We start from the raw sequence: 19,265 nt of genomic DNA, 5'->3' as shown, positions 1-19,265 counted from the left end.
TATATCCTGCTAAATCTCTCGTTACCGCTGTCCTGTTGTAGCTGGGAAAGTTATTTAGTGTCCGTCAAAGCACATTTTTTGTTCTGGGTTGAAATACAATTCCCAATTTAGCAATTTCATAATTTAGTGGTTTCTGCTATATCAGAGCTATTTGAAATCTATCCCTAAAAGGGTAGATCATATTGAAGGTGCACATAGGGTCATTCAGAATAACTTCACACACACCCGCTACTGTGTATTTCCAAGTCTAATTCTGTCACTAAACCCATACCTGTCACCCAGCGCCTAAATACTAGGCCTCAAATTTATATCCCGCTAAATCTCTCGTTACCGCTGTCCTGTTGTAGCTGGGAAAGTTATTTAGTGTCCGTCAAAGCACATTTTTTGTTCTGGGTTGAAGTACAATTCCCAATTTAGCAATTTCATAATTTAGTGGTTTCTGCTATATCAGAGCTATTTGAAATCTATCCCTAAAAGGGTATATAATATTCAAGGTGCACATTGGGTCATTCAGAATAACTTCACACACACCCGCTACTGTGTATTTTCAAGTCTAATTCTGTCACTAAACCCATACCTGTCACCCAGCGCCTAAATACTAGGCCTCAAATTTATATCCTGCTAAATCTCTCGTTACCGCTGTACTGTTGTTGCTGGGCAAGATATTTAGTGTCCGTCAAAGCACATTTTTTGTTCTGGGTTGAAATACAATTCCCAATTTAGCAATTTCATAATTTAGTGGTTTCTGCTATATCAGAGCTATTTGAAATCTATCCCTAAAAGGGTATATAATATTCAAGGTGCACATTGGGTCATTCAGAATAACTTCACACACACCCGCTACTGTGTATTTCCAAGTCTAATTCTGTCACTAAACCCATACCTGTCACCCAGCGCCTAAATACTAGGCCTCAAATTTATATCCCGCTAAATCTGTCCCTAGTGCTGTAGCTGGGCGAGTTATTTAGTGTCCGTTCAAGCACATTTCTTGTTCTGGGTTGAAATACAATTCCCAATTTAGCAATTTCATAATTTAGTGGTTTCTGCTATATCAGAGCTATTTGAAATCTATCCCTAAAAGGGTATATAATATTCAAGGTGCACATAGGGTCATTCAGAATAACTTCACACACCCGCTACTGTGCATTTCCAAATCTAATTCTGTCACTAAACCCATACCTGTCACCCAGCGCCTAAATACTAGGCCTCAAATTTATATCCCGCTAAATCTCTCGTTACCGCTGTCCTGTTGTGGCTGGGAAAGTTATTTAGTGTCCGTCAAAGCACATTTTTTGTTCTGGGTTGAAATACAATTCCCAATTTAGCAATTTCATAATTTAGTCGTTTCTGCTATATCAGAGCTATTTGAAATCTATCCCTAAAAGGGTAGATCATATTGAAGGTGCACATAGGGTCATTCAGAATAACTTCACACACACGCTTCTGTGCATTTCCAAGTCTAATTCTGTCACTAAATCCATACCGGTCACCCAGCGCCTAAATACTAGGCCTCAAATTTATATCCCGCTGAATTTGAATACAATACATTGGGCCAAATAATATATTTGTTGTTGTGGTGAACCATAACAATGAGAAAAACATCTAGTAAGGGACGCGGACGTGGACATGGTCGTGGTGGTGTTAGTGGACCCTCTGGTGCTGGGAGAGGACGTGGCCGTTCTGCCACATCCACACGTCCTAGTGTACCAACTACCTCAGGTCCCAGTAGCCGCCAGAATTTACAGCGATATATGGTGGGGCCCAATGCCGTTCTAAGGATGGTAAGGCCTGAGCAGGTACAGGCATTAGTCAATTGGGTGGCCGACAGTGGATCCAGCACGTTCACATTATCTCCCACCCAGTCTTCTGCAGAAAGCGCACAGATGGCGCCTGAAAACCAACCCCATCAGTCTGTCACATCACCCCCATGCATACCAGGGAAACTGTCTCAGCCTCAAGTTATGCAGCAGTCTCTTATGCTGTTTGAAGACTCCGCTGGCAGGGTTTCCCAAGGGCATCCACCTAGCCCTTCCCCAGCGGTGAAAGACATAGAATGCACTGACGCACAACCACTTATGTTTCCTGATGATGAGGACATGGGAATACCACCTCAGCATGTCTCTGATGATGACGAAACACAGGTGCCAACTGCTGCGTCTTTCTGCAGTGTGCAGACTGAACAGGAGGTCAGGGATCAAGACTGGGTGGAAGACGATGCAGGGGACGATGAGGTCCTAGACCCCACATGGAATGAAGGTCGTGCCACTGACTTTCACAGTTCGGAGGAAGAGGCAGTGGTGAGACCGAGCCAACAGCGTAGCAAAAGAGGGAGCAGTGGGCAAAAGCAGAACACCCGCCGCCAAGAGACTCCGCCTGCTACTGACCGCCGCCATCTGGGACCGAGCACCCCAAAGGCAGCTTCAAGGAGTTCCCTGGCATGGCACTTCTTCAAACAATGTGCTGACGACAAGACCCGAGTGGTTTGCACGCTGTGCCATCAGAGCCTGAAGCGAGGCATTAACGTTCTGAACCTGAGCACAACCTGCATGACCAGGCACCTGCATGCAAAGCATGAACTGCAGTGGAGTAAACACCTTAAAACCAAGGAAGTCACTCAGGCTCCCCCTGCTACCTCTTCTGCTGCTGCCGCCTCGGCCTATTCTGCTGCTGCCGCCTCGGCCTCTTCCTCCGCCTCTGGAGGAACGTTGGCACCTGCCGCCCAGCAAACAGGGGATGTACCACCAACACCACCACCACCACCTCCGTCACCAAGCGTCTCAACCATGTCACACGCCAGCGTTCAGCTCTCCATCTCACAAACATTTGATAGAAAGCGTAAATTCCCACCTAGCCACCCTCGATCCCTGGCCCTGAATGCCAGCATTTCTAAACTACTGGCCTATGAAATGCTGTCATTTAGGCTGGTGGACACAGACAGCTTCAAACAGCTCATGTCGCTTGCTGTCCCACAGTATGTTGTTCCCAGCCGGCACTACTTCTCCAAGAGAGCCGTGCCTTCCCTGCACAACCAAGTATCCGATAAAATCAAGTGTGCACTGCGCAACGCCATCTGTGGCAAGGTCCACCTAACCACAGATACGTGGACCAGTAAGCACGGCCAGGGACGCTATATCTCCCTAACTGCACACTGGGTAAATGTAGTGGCAGCTGGGCCCCAGGCGGAGAGCTGTTTGGCGCACGTCCTTCCGCCGCCAAGGATCGCAGGGCAACATTCTTTGCCTCCTGTTGCCACCTCCTCCTTCTCGGCTTCCTCCTCCTCTTCTTCCACCTGCTCATCCAGTCAGCCACACACCTTCACCACCAACTTCAGCACAGCCCGGGGTAAACGTCAGCAGGCCATTCTGAAACTCATATGTTTGGGGGACAGGCCCCACACCGCACAGGAGTTGTGGCGGGGTATAGAACAACAGACCGACGAGTGGTTGCTGCCGGTGAGCCTCAAGCCCGGCCTGGTGGTGTGTGATAATGGGCGAAATCTCGTTGCAGCTCTGGGACTAGCCAATTTGACGCACATCCCTTGCTTGGCGCATGTGCTGAATTTGGTGGTGCAGAAGTTCATTCACAACTACCCCGACATGTCAGAGCTGCTGCATAAAGTGCGGGCCGTCTGTTCGCGCTTCCGGCGTTCACATCCTGCTGCTGCTCGCCTGTCTGCGCTACAGCGTAACTTCGGCCTTCCCGCTCACCGCCTCATATGCGACGTGCCCACCAGGTGGAACTCCACCTTGCACATGCTGGACAGACTGTGCGAGCAGCAGCAGGCCATAGTGGAGTTTCAGCTGCAGCACGCACGGGTCAGTCGCACTACAGAACAGCACCACTTCACCACCAATGACTGGGCCTCCATGCGAGACCTGTGTGCCCTGTTGCGCTGTTTCGAGTACTCCACCAACATGGCCAGTGGCGATGACACCGTTATCAGCGTTACAATACCACTTCTATGTCTCCTTGAGAAAACACTTAGGGCGATGATGGAAGAGGAGGTGGCCCAGGAGGAGGAGGAGGAAGAGGGGTCATTTTTAGCACTTTCAGGCCAGTCTCTTCGAAGTGACTCAGAGGGAGGTTTTTGGCAACAGCAGAGGCCAGGTACAAATGTGGCCAGCCAGGGCCCACTACTGGAGGACGAGGAGGACGAGGATGAGGAGGAGGTGGAGGAGGATGAGGATGAAGCATGGTCACAGCGGGGTGGCACCCAACGCAGCTCGGGTCCATCACTGGTGCGTGGCTGGGGGGAAAGGCAGGACGATGACGATACGCCTCCCACAGAGGACAGCTTGTCCTTACCCCTGGGCAGCCTGGCACACATGAGCGACTACATGCTGCAGTGCCTGCGCAACGACAGCAGAGTTGCCCACATTTTAACCTGTGCGGACTACTGGGTTGCCACCCTGCTGGATCCACGCTACAAAGACAATGTGCCCACCTTACTTCCTGCACTGGAGCGTGATAGGAAGATGCGCGAGTACAAGCGCACGTTGGTAGACGCGCTACTGAGAGCATTCCCAAATGTCACAGGGGAACAAGTGGAAGCCCAAGGCCAAGGCAGAGGAGGAGCAAGAGGTCGCCAAGGCAGCTGTGTCACGGCCAGCTCCTCTGAGGGCAGGGTTAGCATGGCAGAGATGTGGAAAACTTTTGTCAACACGCCACAGCTAACTGCACCACCACCTGATACGCAACGTGTTAGCAGGAGGCAACATTTCACTAACATGGTGGAACAGTACGTGTGCACACCCCTCCACGTACTGACTGATGGTTCGGCCCCATTCAACTTCAGGGTCTCTAAATTGTCCACGTGGCCAGAGCTAGCCTTTTATGCCTTGGAGGTGCTGGCCTGCCCGGCAGCCAGCGTTTTGTCTGAACGTGTATTCAGCACGGCAGGGGGCGTCATTACAGACAAACGCAGCCGCCTGTCTACAGCCAATGTGGACAAGCTGACGTTCATAAAAATGAACCAGGCATGGATCCCACAGGACCTGTCCGTCCCTTGTCCAGATTAGACATTAACTACCTCCCCATAACCATATATTATTGGACTCCAGGGCACTTCCTCATTCAATCCTATTTTTATTTTCATTTTACCATTATATTGCAAGGCTACCCAAAGTTGAATGAACCTCTCCTCTGCCTGTGTGCTAGGCCTAAATATATGCCAATGGATTGTTGCAGTGGTGGCTGACGTGAAGCCTCATTCTCTGCTATGACATGCAGACTGATTCTCTGGTGACATGAAGCCAGATTGTCTGTTACGGGACCTCTCTCCTCTGCCTGGGTGCTGGGCCTGAATTTATGACAATGGACTGTTGCAGTGGTGGGTGACGTGAAGCCTGATTCTCTGCTATGACATGCAGACTGATTCTCTGGTGACATGAAGCCAGATCCTCTGTTACGGGACCTCTCTCCTCTGCCTGGGTGCTGGGCCTAAATTTATGAAAATGGACTGTTGCAGTGGTGGGTGACGTGAAGCCTCATTCTCTGCTATGACATGCAGACTGATTCTCTGCTGACATGAAGCCAGATTGTCTGTTACGGGACCTCTCTCCTCTGCCTGTGTGCTAGGCCTAAATATATGCCAATGGATTGTTGCAGTGGTGGCTGACGTGAAGCCTGATTCTCTGCTATGACATGCAGACTGATTCTCTGGTGACATGAAGCCAGATCCTCTGTTACGGGACCTCTCTCCTCTGCCTGGGTGCTGGGCCTAAATTTATGAAAATGGACTGTTGCAGTGGTGGGTGACGTGAAGCCTGATTCTCTGCTATGACATGAAGACTGATTCTCTGCTGACATGAAGCCAGATCCTCTGTTACGGGACCTCTCTCCTCTGCCTGGGTGCTGGGCCTAAATATCTGACAATGGACTGTTGCATTGGTGGCTGACGTGAAGCCTGATTCTCTGCTATGATATGAAGACTGATTCTCTGCTGACATGAAGCCAGATTGTCTGTTACGGGACCTCTCTCCTCTGCCTGTGTGCTAGGCCTAAATATATGCCAATGGATTGTTGCAGTGGTGGCTGACGTGAAGCCTGATTCTCTGCTATGACATGCAGACTGATTCTCTGGTGACATGAAGCCAGATCCTCTGTTACGGGACCTCTCTCCTCTGCCTGGGTGCTGGGCCTAAATATATGAAAATGGACTGTTGCAGTGGTGGGTGACGTGAAGCCTGATTCTCTGCTATGACATGCAGACTGATTCTCTGGTGACATGAAGCCAGATCCTCTGTTACGGGACCTCTCTCCTCTGCCTGGGTGCTGGGCCTAAATTTATGAAAATGGACTGTTGCAGTGGTGGGTGACGTGAAGCCTCATTCTCTGCTATGACATGCAGACTGATTCTCTGCTGACATGAAGCCAGATTGTCTGTTACGGGACCTCTCTCCTCTGCCTGTGTGCTAGGCCTAAATATATGCCAATGGATTGTTGCAGTGGTGGCTGACGTGAAGCCTGATTCTCTGCTATGACATGCAGACTGATTCTCTGGTGACATGAAGCCAGATCCTCTGTTACGGGACCTCTCTCCTCTGCCTGGGTGCTGGGCCTAAATATCTGACAATGGACTGTTGCATTGGTGGCTGACGTGAAGCCTGATTCTCTGCTATGATATGAAGACTGATTCTCTGCTGACATGAAGCCAGATTGTCTGTTACGGGACCTCTCTCCTCTGCCTGTGTGCTAGGCCTAAATATATGCCAATGGATTGTTGCAGTGGTGGCTGACGTGAAGCCTGATTCTCTGCTATGACATGCAGACTGATTCTCTGGTGACATGAAGCCAGATCCTCTGTTACGGGACCTCTCTCCTCTGCCTGGGTGCTGGGCCTAAATTTATGAAAATGGACTGTTGCAGTGGTGGGTGACGTGAAGCCTGATTCTCTGCTATGACATGCAGACTGATTCTCTGGTGACATGAAGCCAGATCCTCTGTTACGGGACCTCTCTCCTCTGCCTGGGTGCTGGGCCTAAATTTATGAAAATGGACTGTTGCAGTGGTGGGTGACGTGAAGCCTCATTCTCTGCTATGACATGCAGACTGATTCTCTGCTGACATGAAGCCAGATTGTCTGTTACGGGACCTCTCTCCTCTGCCTGGGTGCTGGGCCTGAATTTATGACAATGGACTGTTGCAGTGGTGGCTGACGTGAAGCCTGATTCTCTGCTATGATATGAAGACTGATTCTCTGCTGACATGAAGCCAGATTGTCTGTTACGGGACCTCTCTCCTCTGCCTGGGTGCCGGAGCCTAAATATCTGAGAATGGACTGTTCCAGTGGTGGGTAACGGGAAGCCAGATTCTCTGCTATGATATGAAGACTGATTCTCTGCTGACATGAAGCCAGATTGTCTGTTACGGGACCTCTCTCCTCTGCCTGGGTGCTGGGCCTAAATTTATGAAAATGGACTATTACAGTGGTGGGTGACGTGAAGCCTGATTCTCTGCTATGACATGAAGACTGATTCTCTGCTGACATGAAGCCAGATTGTCTGTTACGGGACCTCTCTCCTCTGCCTGGGTGCCGGGGCCTAAATATCTGAGAATGGACTGTTCCAGTGGTGGGTGACGGGAAGCCAGATTCTCTGCTATGGAACCTCTCTCCAATTGATTTTGGTTAATTTTTATTTATTTAATTTTTATTTTAATTAATTTCCCTATCCACATTTGTTTGCAGGGGATTTACCTACATGTTGCTGCCTTTTGCAGCCCTCTAGCCCTTTCCTGGGCTGTTTTACAGCCGTTTTAGTGCCGAAAAGTTCGGGTCCCCATTGACTTCAATGGGGTTCGGGTTCGGGACGAAGTTCGGATCGGGTTCGGATCCCGAACCCGAACATTTCCGGGATGTTCGGCCGAACTTCTCGAACCCGAACATCCAGGTGTTCGCTCAACTCTACTCAGGGGGTATGGATTAATTAGCTATACAACAAAAGAGCGAGGATGTATCATGGTAACAAATCTCATTTTATTCAATTCAAATGACATAATCAATGCAAGTAAGAGCAAAAGGGAACAGGACATGAAGACTGAGCCACAATCGGGCTCTACAATGTGGAGAATCACATTTGGGGATGATGTGACCAGAAACAGCAGGTGACACAACAAATGGAGCAGAGGCTATAAACCAGGGGTCAGCAACCTCCGGCACTCCAGGTGTTTTGAAACTACATGTCCCATCATGCACACTTGCTTGGCTGTTCTTTGAACTCCCACAGAAGTGAAAGGAGCATGCTGGGAGTTGTAGTTTGACAACAACTGGAGTGCCGAGTGTTGCTGATCCCTGCTATAAACACTGGAGTGGTTGATGCGTTTGGGAATCTGTGTCACCAGCAGCAACATGGGTAGGTAACATGGTACCTGGAGCAGGGTGGGACGAGTGGCTAGAATTATCTGTATAATGCCATCTTCATGTCAGTACTTCACCGTCCTCCTACACCCCACAGTCCATACGCTAGATGCTGAGACTGAGAGTATTATTAGGGAACAGCATTTGCACCCGCAACCACTCCAGTGTTTATAGCCTCTGCTCCATTTGTTGTGTCACCTGCTGTTTATGGTCACATTATCCCCAAATGTGATTCTCCACATTGTAGAGCCCGATTGTGGCTCAGTCTTCATGTCCTGTTGCCTTTTGCTCTTACTTGCATTGATTATGTCATTTGAATTGAATAAAATTAGATTTTTTACCATGATACATCCTCGCTCTTTTGTTGTATAGTTGTAGTAGGTTGGGGAGTTAGGTATTGCTATCGGGGTTGTTGTAGGCTATAAATTGACTAATTAGCTGACTCTAGAGTGTGACACTTTGAGCCTAGAATATTGAACCTTTTCACAAAATTCTAATTTTAAAGTGCATTAATGCAATTCCTTTTAATTTGCATTAGGCCGAATGCACGCGGCCGTTGTTCACGGCCGTGAGCGGTCCGTGGAACCGCGGCCTGGATTCCTGCTGAGTGCAGGAGCGCACGGCGTCATTGGTTGCTATGACGCAGTGCGCTCCCTGCTGCTGCCGCAATACAGTAATACACTGGTATGATCTATACCAGTGTATTACTGTACTGTGGCGGCAGCAGCAGGGAGGTCACTGCGTCATAGCAACCAATGACGCCGTGCGCTCCTGCACTCAGCAGGAATCCAGGCCGCGGTTCCACGGACCGCTCACGGCCGTGAACAACGGCCGTGTGCATTCGGCCTTACTGAAATAAATGAACTTTTGCACGATATTCTAATTTTTTGAGTTTCACCTGTATGTTCACTGTATATATTGAGAACAGGAGATGGAAATAGAGAAATGTCTGTATGCAGAACATTGTTGATATCCTAGTAGATCCCTTCTAGCTTGTATTTTACAGTAAAGGACTAATGCGCCTTCTAAGCAGCATGCCAATTTAGGGCCCCATTCTAAAGCGCGAGCTGTATTCTAATTACAGAGCCACCTGACCGTATTGGCCAAGAGACGTCATGTGATGAAAGACGACGCCTGTTGGCCATGGGAACAATAAAATTAGAATACGATGGGGGACATTTATCAATAATGGTGTAATTTGCACCCAAAAAAATACTAACATTACAAATCAAAAGTGGTGATTTGTTTCACTTCATATATCAAAAGGCGCACGCCACTTTTAAAATGTGACTTTTTAAAATATGAACTTGATTCCCCGCCTATTTCTCTCTATTTGCGACATTTTAATGCCAATGGCACTAAAATGCGACTTTTTTAAACCAAAATGCGCCATTCCAGCCTCCCCTGCTAGATCACACTTGAAACTTTTGAAACATATTTGCGACATTTCCACTGGTAAATTGCGACTTTTGACCCGGGATGTTTTTGTTATTGTTTTGTTATTGTTGAATGTCACTTTACTGACAAAACCCTGTTGTTTAGCTCATTTCTATTAGATAAAAATAAATAATACTTAGCCATCACTTGTTCCCACGATGAATTGGTTTTCTTTTCATAAATGAGACTTTTGACAAAAAGTTGTATCTTTATGCCATAAATGCGACTTTTTACACAAAACACCACCACATAGGCTGGCTTAATGGTCCGCAACAATTTGAGACAATTCTGCCAATAAGAGGATGATAAATGAGGCAAAATATGCGCCAGTTTGATAGCCCCGCCCACTTTTCCATTTATAACTCATTTCTGGCATGATGCATTCTTTATTGTGAAAATTCTGGAGAAAGACAGTTGATATATTTGGCGCAAATCAAAACGCCATTCTTTTTGCCGCATTTTGCGCCATAATTCTGGGGCAGCATGCTTAGTAAATGTCCCCCAGCATGTCCTTAGATACTGTACTCATTGGGGAGTGTCTTGGGACACATAAACCTTCATACTGTGTTGACCTCCATTGCTCATCGTCGTTCATGGAACGTTATCTGTTATATCTAGCCCCACAAGTCCAAAAACCCTCAGCTCCAGTGTCCAGTAGCTGGGAATGAACAAGGCTTGTACCAGAACTACACCCACCATCATCCCACATTAAGAATTTGTGAGATTGTTTATCCATTATGTATTGTACTAACACATCTATCAGTATGTTATATGCAGACTACGTCACATTACTTTATATGTTACATACAGTTACGTTGCTTTATATGTTAAATATTTACATTACTTTATATGCTACATACAGTTACGTTGCTTTATGTTACATACAGTTACTTTATATGTTACATACAGTTACGTTACTCTATATGTTACATAATTACATTACTTTATATGTTACATACAGTTACGTTACTCTGTTACATAATTACATTACTTTATATGTTACATACAGTTACGTTGCTTTATATGTTACATACAGTTACGTTACTCTGTTACATAATTACATTACTTTATATGTTACATACAGTTACGTTGCTTTATATGTTACATAATTACATTACTTTATATGTTACATACAGTTACGTTACTCTGTTACATAATTACATTACTTTATATGTTACATACAGTTACGTTGCTTTATATGTTACATACAGTTACGTTACTCTGTTACATAATTACATTACTTTATATGTTACATACAGTTACGTTGCTTTATATGTTACATAATTACATTACTTTATATGTTACATACAGTTACGTTGCTTTATATGTTACATAATTACATTACTTTATATGTTACATACAGTTACGTTGCTTTATATGTTACATACAGTTACTTTATATGTTACATACAGTTACGTTACTCTATGTTACATAATTACATTACTTTATATGTTACATACAGTTACCTTACTCTGTTACATAATTACATTACTTTATATGTTACATACAGTTACGTTGCTTTATATGTTACATAATTACATTACTTTATATGTTACATACAGTTACGTTGCTTTATATGTTACATACAGTTACTTTATATGTTACATACAGTTACGTTACTCTATGTTACATAATTACATTACTTTATATGTTACATACAGTTACGTTGCTTTATATGTTACATAATTACATTACTTTATATGTTACATACAGTTATGTTGCTTTAAATGTTACATACAGTTACGTTGCTTTATGTTACATAATTACATTACTTTATATGTTACATACAGTTACGTTGCTTTATATGTTACATAATTACATTACTTTATATGTTACATACAGTTACGTTGCTTTATGTTACATAATTACATTACTTTATATGTTACATACAGTTACGTTGCTTTATATGTTACATAATTACATTACTTTATATGTTACATACAGTTACTTTATATGTTACATACAGTTACGTTACTCTATATGTTACATAATTACATTACTTTATATGTTACATACAGTTACGTTGCTTTGTTACATAATTACATTACTTTATATGTTACATACAGTTACTTTATATGTTACATACAGTTACGTTACTCTATGTTACATAATTACATTACTTTATATGTTACATAGTTACGTTGCTTTATATGTTACATAATTACATTACTTTATATGTTACATACAGTTACTTTATATGTTACATACAGTTACGTTACTCTATATGTTACATAATTACATTACTTTATATGTTACATACAGTTACGTTGCTTTATATGTTACATAATTACATTACTTTATATGTTACATACAGTTACGTTGCTTTATATGTTACATACAGTTACGTTGCTTTATATGTTACATACAGTTACGTTGCTTTATATGTTACATACAGTTACGTTGCTTTATATGTTACATACAGTTACGTTACTTTATATGTTACATACAGTTACGTTACTTTATATGTTACATACAGTTACGTTACTTTATGTTACATACAGTTACGTTGCTTTATATGTTACATACAGTTACGTTGCTTTATATGTTACATACAGTTACGTTGCTTTATGTTACATACAGTTACGTTGCTTTATGTTACATACAGTTACGTTGCTTTATGTTACATACAGTTACAATACTTTATATGTTACATACAGTTACATTACTCTGTTACATACAGTTACGTTACTATGTTACATAGTTACGTTGCTTTATATGTTACATAATTACATTACTTTATGTTACATACAGTTACATTACTTTACATGTTACATACAGGCTACATTTATGTGTTTTTTCTGAACTACAGATAAGACACTGTCCACAGAAGGATTGTGTGACTCTGAAGTTAATTAACTGGTGTTTAAATTGGGCGCCTTGTAGACTTGGAACTGATGACAATAATTTGTGTCAATAACACAGATGCCCACTAGATGGGGCTAAAGGACTTGTTGCCAGTGATTGGTAATGTACTTGGCATATTTCTTTTGGACACAGTTTGTAAGAGGGATTATAATGAATTTTTAAATGACGTGTGTTTTCAGTAATATGATGTGTGTTTAAAACGGACAGAAATATTGCTAGTAGAGAAACAACATAATGCTGTAAACCCTGTAAAGGTCATTTTACATGACGATAGATTGGTGACAACGAGCGCGGATCAGCCATACAGTGAGTCACTGACGTTCCAAAGACATCCAATTATGTGTAACAATACCCTTACAGGATTTTTTTGTCATTTTGATTGCTTGTCTTCGCTCCTTACAGTGCTCATGCACTTCCTGTCTTGTCTGCTAACAACCAGTTTATATGAGGGGGTGTATTGTCGACAAATGATCATTTTCAGGCTAAAACATTCAATCAGTGACAAACAAGCAATTTCTTACTGAACATGTGAGCACTGGACATTTCACACCCGAGTTGCTCCATGTAAAAGCCCTTTAACCCCTAGCCATTTCTAAAGGCATGTGAGTATTTCCCCAAAGGCGTTAAACTACCGTATGTAAAGTCACTTTTCAAAAACATGTGTAACAAGTTACAAACACAATCCACAGTGCACGAAGCAGTAAGGAATAACACAATACAAGGGTATAGAACATGGAACGTGATAATCGTGTCAGTGGACATGACAAATAAATGGACTCAGGATGAAACTAAATCGGATCCAAGAACAGTGTACCAAACGTTAAAGGGAACCTATCACCAGCGCCCTGAAGTGCTTCCATACACATGTAGCTGTTGTTCACCTGAAGAAAACGCTGTTTTTCTTTTGGTGATCCAAGTCTTCGTTCCTAAGTTTTATGTTTTCTTAATATGCAAATTAGGAGTTTGGTGCAATAAGTGCGTCACCGTTGCTCTTGTTGCACCCAAGCTCCACTCTTTCTGTGGACAGCCCCTCCCTGGCTGCTTTGATTGACAGTGGTAAAGCAGCCAGGGAGGGGGGCTGGCTGCAGAAAGGAGCAGAGCTTGGTGCACCTAGAGCAATGCGAACACCCGCAATGCGCCAAATACCTAATTTGCATATTAAGAAATAGTATTATAACTCAATAACAGAGCTTCGGTTCAAAATAGAAAAACATTTTAATTGGGTGATCCACAGCTAGGTGTCTACTCAAACAGTTGGATAGAGAGGTCGTCGTTGACAGATTCCCTTTAACATTAATTTTAAGGAAGGGACCGTGACGAGACAAAATTATACCCTAGAGCAGGGATGGCCAACCTGCGGCTCTCCAGCTGTTGTAAAACTACAACACCCACCATGCCCTGCTGTAGGCTGATAGCTGTAGGCAGTCTGGGAATGCTGGGAGTTGTAGTTTTGCAACAGCTGGAAATCCACAGGTTGGCCATCCCTGCCCTAGAGAAAGGGAAAGGGGCACTTCAGCTGTCAAATTTGAGCACTAACACTTTAAAAAAAATTAAAAGATAAAAAAAAACTTAAACCATATATTATGTAACTTTGCCCCATTATTCTGCTGACATGCAGTTTTTTTACTATCTTTGTCTCAAATACTTACTGTGCCCTTGAAACTTGTTCCAACACATTTTATTTTCAAGATTTGCTATTATGTGCAGCTAATGTTTAGACTTTTGTATATCTCATTATTGTCATTTGCAGGTGTGCCCGCGGTGCTAGACTGGACAGATAATGGGTTCAGCAAGTGCTTTGGAGTCAACCACCTTGGACCTTTCCTTCTCACCAATCTTCTACTAGAACGGCTGAAAAGTTGTTCTCCAAGCCGCATCGTGAACATCACGTCTAACGTTCATAAGTATCAAAAGCTGGACTTCTCTGACCTAAACTACAACATAGTGCCGCTGTTCGCCTACTGCCGAAGCAAACTGGCAAATGTCTACTTTACCCAGGAGATAGCTCAACAGACGGAGGGGCATGGAGTGACTGCATGTGCCGTTCATCCAGGTCAGAATGTGTGTTTCTGAGGCTACAATGCACACGAACGTTGTTTGTTTCCATGTCCGTTTTGGTTTTTTTTTTTACGGATAGGATGCGAACCCATTCACTTCAATGGGTCCACAAAAAATGCGGACAGCACACCGTGTGCTGTCCGCATCAGTTCAGTATGTCCGTTCCGTAGCCCCGCAAAAAAAATAGAACATGTCCTATTCTTGTCCGTTTTAGGCATTGTTGCAATGGATCAGCAAAAAAAAAAAAACGGATGGCATACAGATGTCATCCGTTTTTTTCTTATTGTTTTTTTTTTGCGGATCCGCAATTTGCGGACCGCAAAACACATACGGTCGTGTGCATGTAGCCTGATGTTACCTGGCAGCAGCTTCATGATCAGAGCTATTAGTTTATCGTTACTTGCGCTCACCCAGCACAATGACCACTTATGACTGATATTTCTTTGATCGTCTTTGATTTAGAAAATGGCAGCAGCACAATAGCTCCTACTAGAGACTCTCTTCACTCTTCTGTTCAGGAGCTTTTTTCAAGCTTTATTGACAGGAAGAAAGGCAGAGTGTGCAGTGCTGTTCTTGCCATCCGAAATATCGGTTAACGTTAGTGGAGTCCAGTTGGATCCATTGGAAAAGTCACGTTACCTTGGTTATACAAGGAGATCAAGACTGTAGTATGAACAGTGCCTAATAACTTGTCTTATACCTTTAAAGAGAACCTGTCACCCCATAATGCAGTCTTATCTGCAGGCAGCATGTTCTATAGCAGGAGGAGCTGAGCAGATTGATGTATAGTATTGTGGGTAAAGAGTCACTAAAAACATGTAATTTACCAATTATTTCAAGAGGACCTGTTACCACCCCTGACATGCTTGTTTTATAGCTTCATGCATTCCCCATGTAATAACAATTCAGGAACATCTATTCTTATGGCTCTATGTTGTGCCATTCCTTTATTATTTCTACTAGAAGCTATAAATGAATTGCTAGCAGTCTGCAGTAAGGGTACAGGGGGGTGGTAACCAGTTGGGGGGGGGGGGGGGTTGTACCTGCACAGTCTGAAAATGGCAGCACTGATTGGATAGTGTCAGACTGTGCAGGTACACACCCCCACTGGTTACCTCCCCTCTGTACCCTTACTGCAGACTGCTAGCAATTCATTTATAGCTTCTAGTAGAAATAATAAAGGAATGGCACAACATAGAGCCATAAGAATAGATGTTCCTGAATTGTTATTACATGGGGAATGCATGACGCTATTAAAACAGGCATTTCAGGAGTGGTGACAGGTCCTCTTTAAATCTCTGCTTTCTCTGACCTCATTGTTCACGTGGAGGGTGTGATCGGTGACTGAAAGCATTCCCTGTGTAAGGGCGCTACTAGAGCATACGATTAACCAATAAATGAGTTTGCTCGTTTGTCAGCTGATGGGTATCTTTCATCAGGATGACAGGTACCCAATAATCAGCTGCATATATGGCTGTATAATCAGGGATGTGCTATCTATAATCAATGGGACCAAATGAGGGGGAAATGACTGCAGTAGCGATCATTCCTCCCACATTCAGTTTGCAATGGCTTGTGCAATCAGCACTCGCACCGCCTGAACATCAGGCACTGTTATAGGACCCTAATTGTGTATACAGGGAATGCTTTCAGTCACTGATAAAACCTCCCACGTGAGCAATGAAATCAGAAATAGCAGAGATATAAATGTATAATACTGAATCTTTCCCACAGAACCATATATTAATCTGCTCAGCCCCTCCTGCTCTATAACATGCTGCCTGCAGATTGCACTGCATTTCATGGTGTCAGGTCCTCTGTAACACTGATTACTATTTCTATGTAGCAGTATATAGTCACTGTGTGATATGCATAAACTATAACATGTATGTGAAGTATTTTATTTGCACATAAAATAAGCATTACTCCTGGGAATTTTTGCTGACTAGGATTTGCCTGAGCAAACTTACGTCTTCCACTGATCTGCAGCAATAGTCCTTCAGTCATTACCAGTATTATGGTAGCCCAAGTCACTCGGGCACCCTTGCTCATAACCACTCCTACTTCCACTTGATTGACGAGCTAGGCATCCGAATCTTCATCTTGCCTGGTCCTGTCGGGTGTGGCTAGCAAAAGAGAGCGGAGTAGCTAGGGTGCATCAAGCGGCTCAGGCCTGCCCTGAGGGAAACTTAAGAAGCCATTTCCATAAGGGTTCAGAAGCGTTTTTCTCACAATTGCGGCAATGGATTCAGAAGAGAAAGGTAGGTGGGCAATTAGCAGAGGCACCCATAGCAGGCACTGTGCCTGATGTCTTGAGTTGATCACCATCTCTCTTGCTCCCAAGATACTTGGAGACCAGTCTAATAAATGGCCGTACATGTAATACATACACAGCTTGTGTCCACCAGAGTGAGAGCCTCTGCATGTTAGTAGCTCTCCTCCCTTCTCATGTCCATATGATTTAGTAGGGCAGATAGACAGAGGATGTCTTGATGGGTGTTCACAGAGCAATAGCCTTGTCTTGGCAAATACTCTTAAATAAAAACGTACTGTGATTTTGTGTACGCACATCCTATATAGGTATCAAATACCTTGTGTATTCAGATCCTGCACATAATCCTAGTCTACATAATATATGGTAGTTAGTAGTACAATAAGGGATAGGTGGGCATACTAAACGATATCCCTTTCTCTTACAGGCTTTGTGGTCGGTGATTGGACCTCCCAATTTTCAATTCTCTTCCGTATAGTGATGTATGTCATCACATCCTTGTTCTTCATTTCATGTGAGGCGGCGGCTCAGACTGTCATATACTGTGCTATATCCGATGACATTCTCCAGCATAATGGCGGCTACTTCTCAGACTGTAAACCGTGCAAGCTGCGCCCCTATGTGCAGGACGCTGGCATTGCCAAAAAGCTTTGGGAGGCCAGTGAAGCTATGGTTGGACTCACTTCTTCTGCAAGAGAACATCTAGCTACAAGAACAAGATAGTTGTTGTTTTTTTAATAATATTGCCTGCTTTGTATATAAAGTTGCATGAAAGTCTACTTTTCCTATCAAGGCCTTCTGACTTTCAAAGTACCATTGGAAAACTGTAGATGAACAACCATCTTGTCTACAGAATTATCAGAAGAATTCCGCAGTTTTCTTGCTAGTAGGTCTTGCCAAGAACACCCGTTATATGGTTATTCACAGTGGGAATGAGAGACCCAGTGGTATCCGGTACGTGGGTTAAAGTTTTACATCTTAAACATGATTAGTATTTATTGTATTTCAGGCACAGTTTCTTTTCCACATTGATTTACCGTATATGTGAGTCTTGACTGAATTGATGTTAATATAGCATGTCTGACATTCCCAGAGACATTACAGCAGTATTGTACTTTTTAAACATGTAGCTCAGTTGCAGCCATATAAATACAGACACACACTTTTAACTGGGGTACTTTGTAGAAAATTGACTTCCAATTTGTGATAGTATTAATTGGGAAGGAGGCTGCAATATTTGGTGGAGGAAATGTTTTCGGCCACAATTTTGAAATCCCCATATCCCCAGCTCAGGTTTTTCCAATGGGAAGGGGTTCATGTGATATATCATCAGTCTTGGCTAAAATTTACTCAGAAACAAGTGTCTGTTGTGAGCTATCTTTACATATTCAGGAGTTAAGCAAGGCCAAAGTTTCCTGAAGTGTTTTACATGACTTGTTCATGTACGGAAGACAGCTGGAGTACAGTCTGCAACATTGCCATTGACAGTCTGTACTTCATGTCTCCTCATGGACTCCATTCCTACAGAGATTCAGCTGAAGATCTTATCAGCTGTATTCAGGATCATAATCCCTGACAAGTAGGAGAGGAGGATGAGGCAGCTTTTTACCTCATTGTTGTGAAGTAACTCCTCCTGTGTGATTAGGACAGGTTTTGTGTGTACTAATAGGATGGTGGCCATCTTATTTCTTCTTATGATTTCTCCCCAGACAAAATGAGCCATTATAACTAATGAAAGGCATTTGGGAATTTATTTATAATAAAGCAGTATTTAAAGAGTAACTAAACGTTTCTAAAACCTTCTTGTAAAATGTTCTAAGTAGGCTAAAAATTATTTTTGTAATATGCTTTATTAATCAATAATACAGTTCTACCCTGGGTGCTATCACGGCTTAAAATGATTATTCTAGTACATCACTGACATGCCAGCGCTGTACTGGTGTACAGATTTTACTGGGGGCCGCACAAGTTGGAGCACAGATCATCGCTGCTCCTGCCTGTGCGCCCCTCAAGGTTAGAAAAATTTGGTTCCCTGTACAGATGTGTTATGCCAGGATTTAGCTGAGCAGAGCTGGCTCCTGCCTGAGCCTGCTCCACTCAGCTCAAGGCTCTTTAAAGCACAGCGGTGATGTCACATTGACAATATGTAACCACCCCTGCAATGCCTCCTTGTGGCCCCCCATACAGTGCAACGCCTCCTTGTGGCCCCCCATACAGTGCAACGCCTCCTTGTGGCCCCCCATACAGTGTAATGCCTCCTTGTGGCCCCCATACAGT

General features: G+C 43.7%; 1 protein-coding gene across 4 annotated transcripts in view; it reads left to right on the top strand.

Moving 5' to 3' along the window:
* LOC122933857 (retinol dehydrogenase 12-like) overlaps window positions 1-19,265 on the top strand; it is a 56,832-nt gene that overhangs the window by 21,359 nt on the left and 16,208 nt on the right. For 2 of the 4 annotated variants that reach the window (XM_044288963.1, XM_044288954.1), the window contains exons 4-5: window positions 14,409-14,711; window positions 17,416-19,188. In XM_044288963.1, the coding sequence (XP_044144898.1) occupies window positions 14,409-14,711; window positions 17,416-17,711 (599 nt within the window). In that variant the 3' untranslated portion in view covers window positions 17,712-19,188. Of the gene's footprint in view, window positions 1-14,408; window positions 14,712-17,415; window positions 19,189-19,265 lie in introns of those variants that run through there. The other 2 variants (XR_006388560.1, XM_044288942.1) reach the window with 2 other exon arrangements.

This window comes from Bufo gargarizans, chromosome 1 (assembly GCF_014858855.1).
Source record: "Bufo gargarizans isolate SCDJY-AF-19 chromosome 1, ASM1485885v1, whole genome shotgun sequence".
Taxonomy (NCBI): Eukaryota; Metazoa; Chordata; class Amphibia; order Anura; family Bufonidae; genus Bufo; species Bufo gargarizans.
The sequence above is the reverse complement of the archived record's forward strand: the minus strand, read 5'-3'. Positions and strand labels throughout refer to the sequence as shown.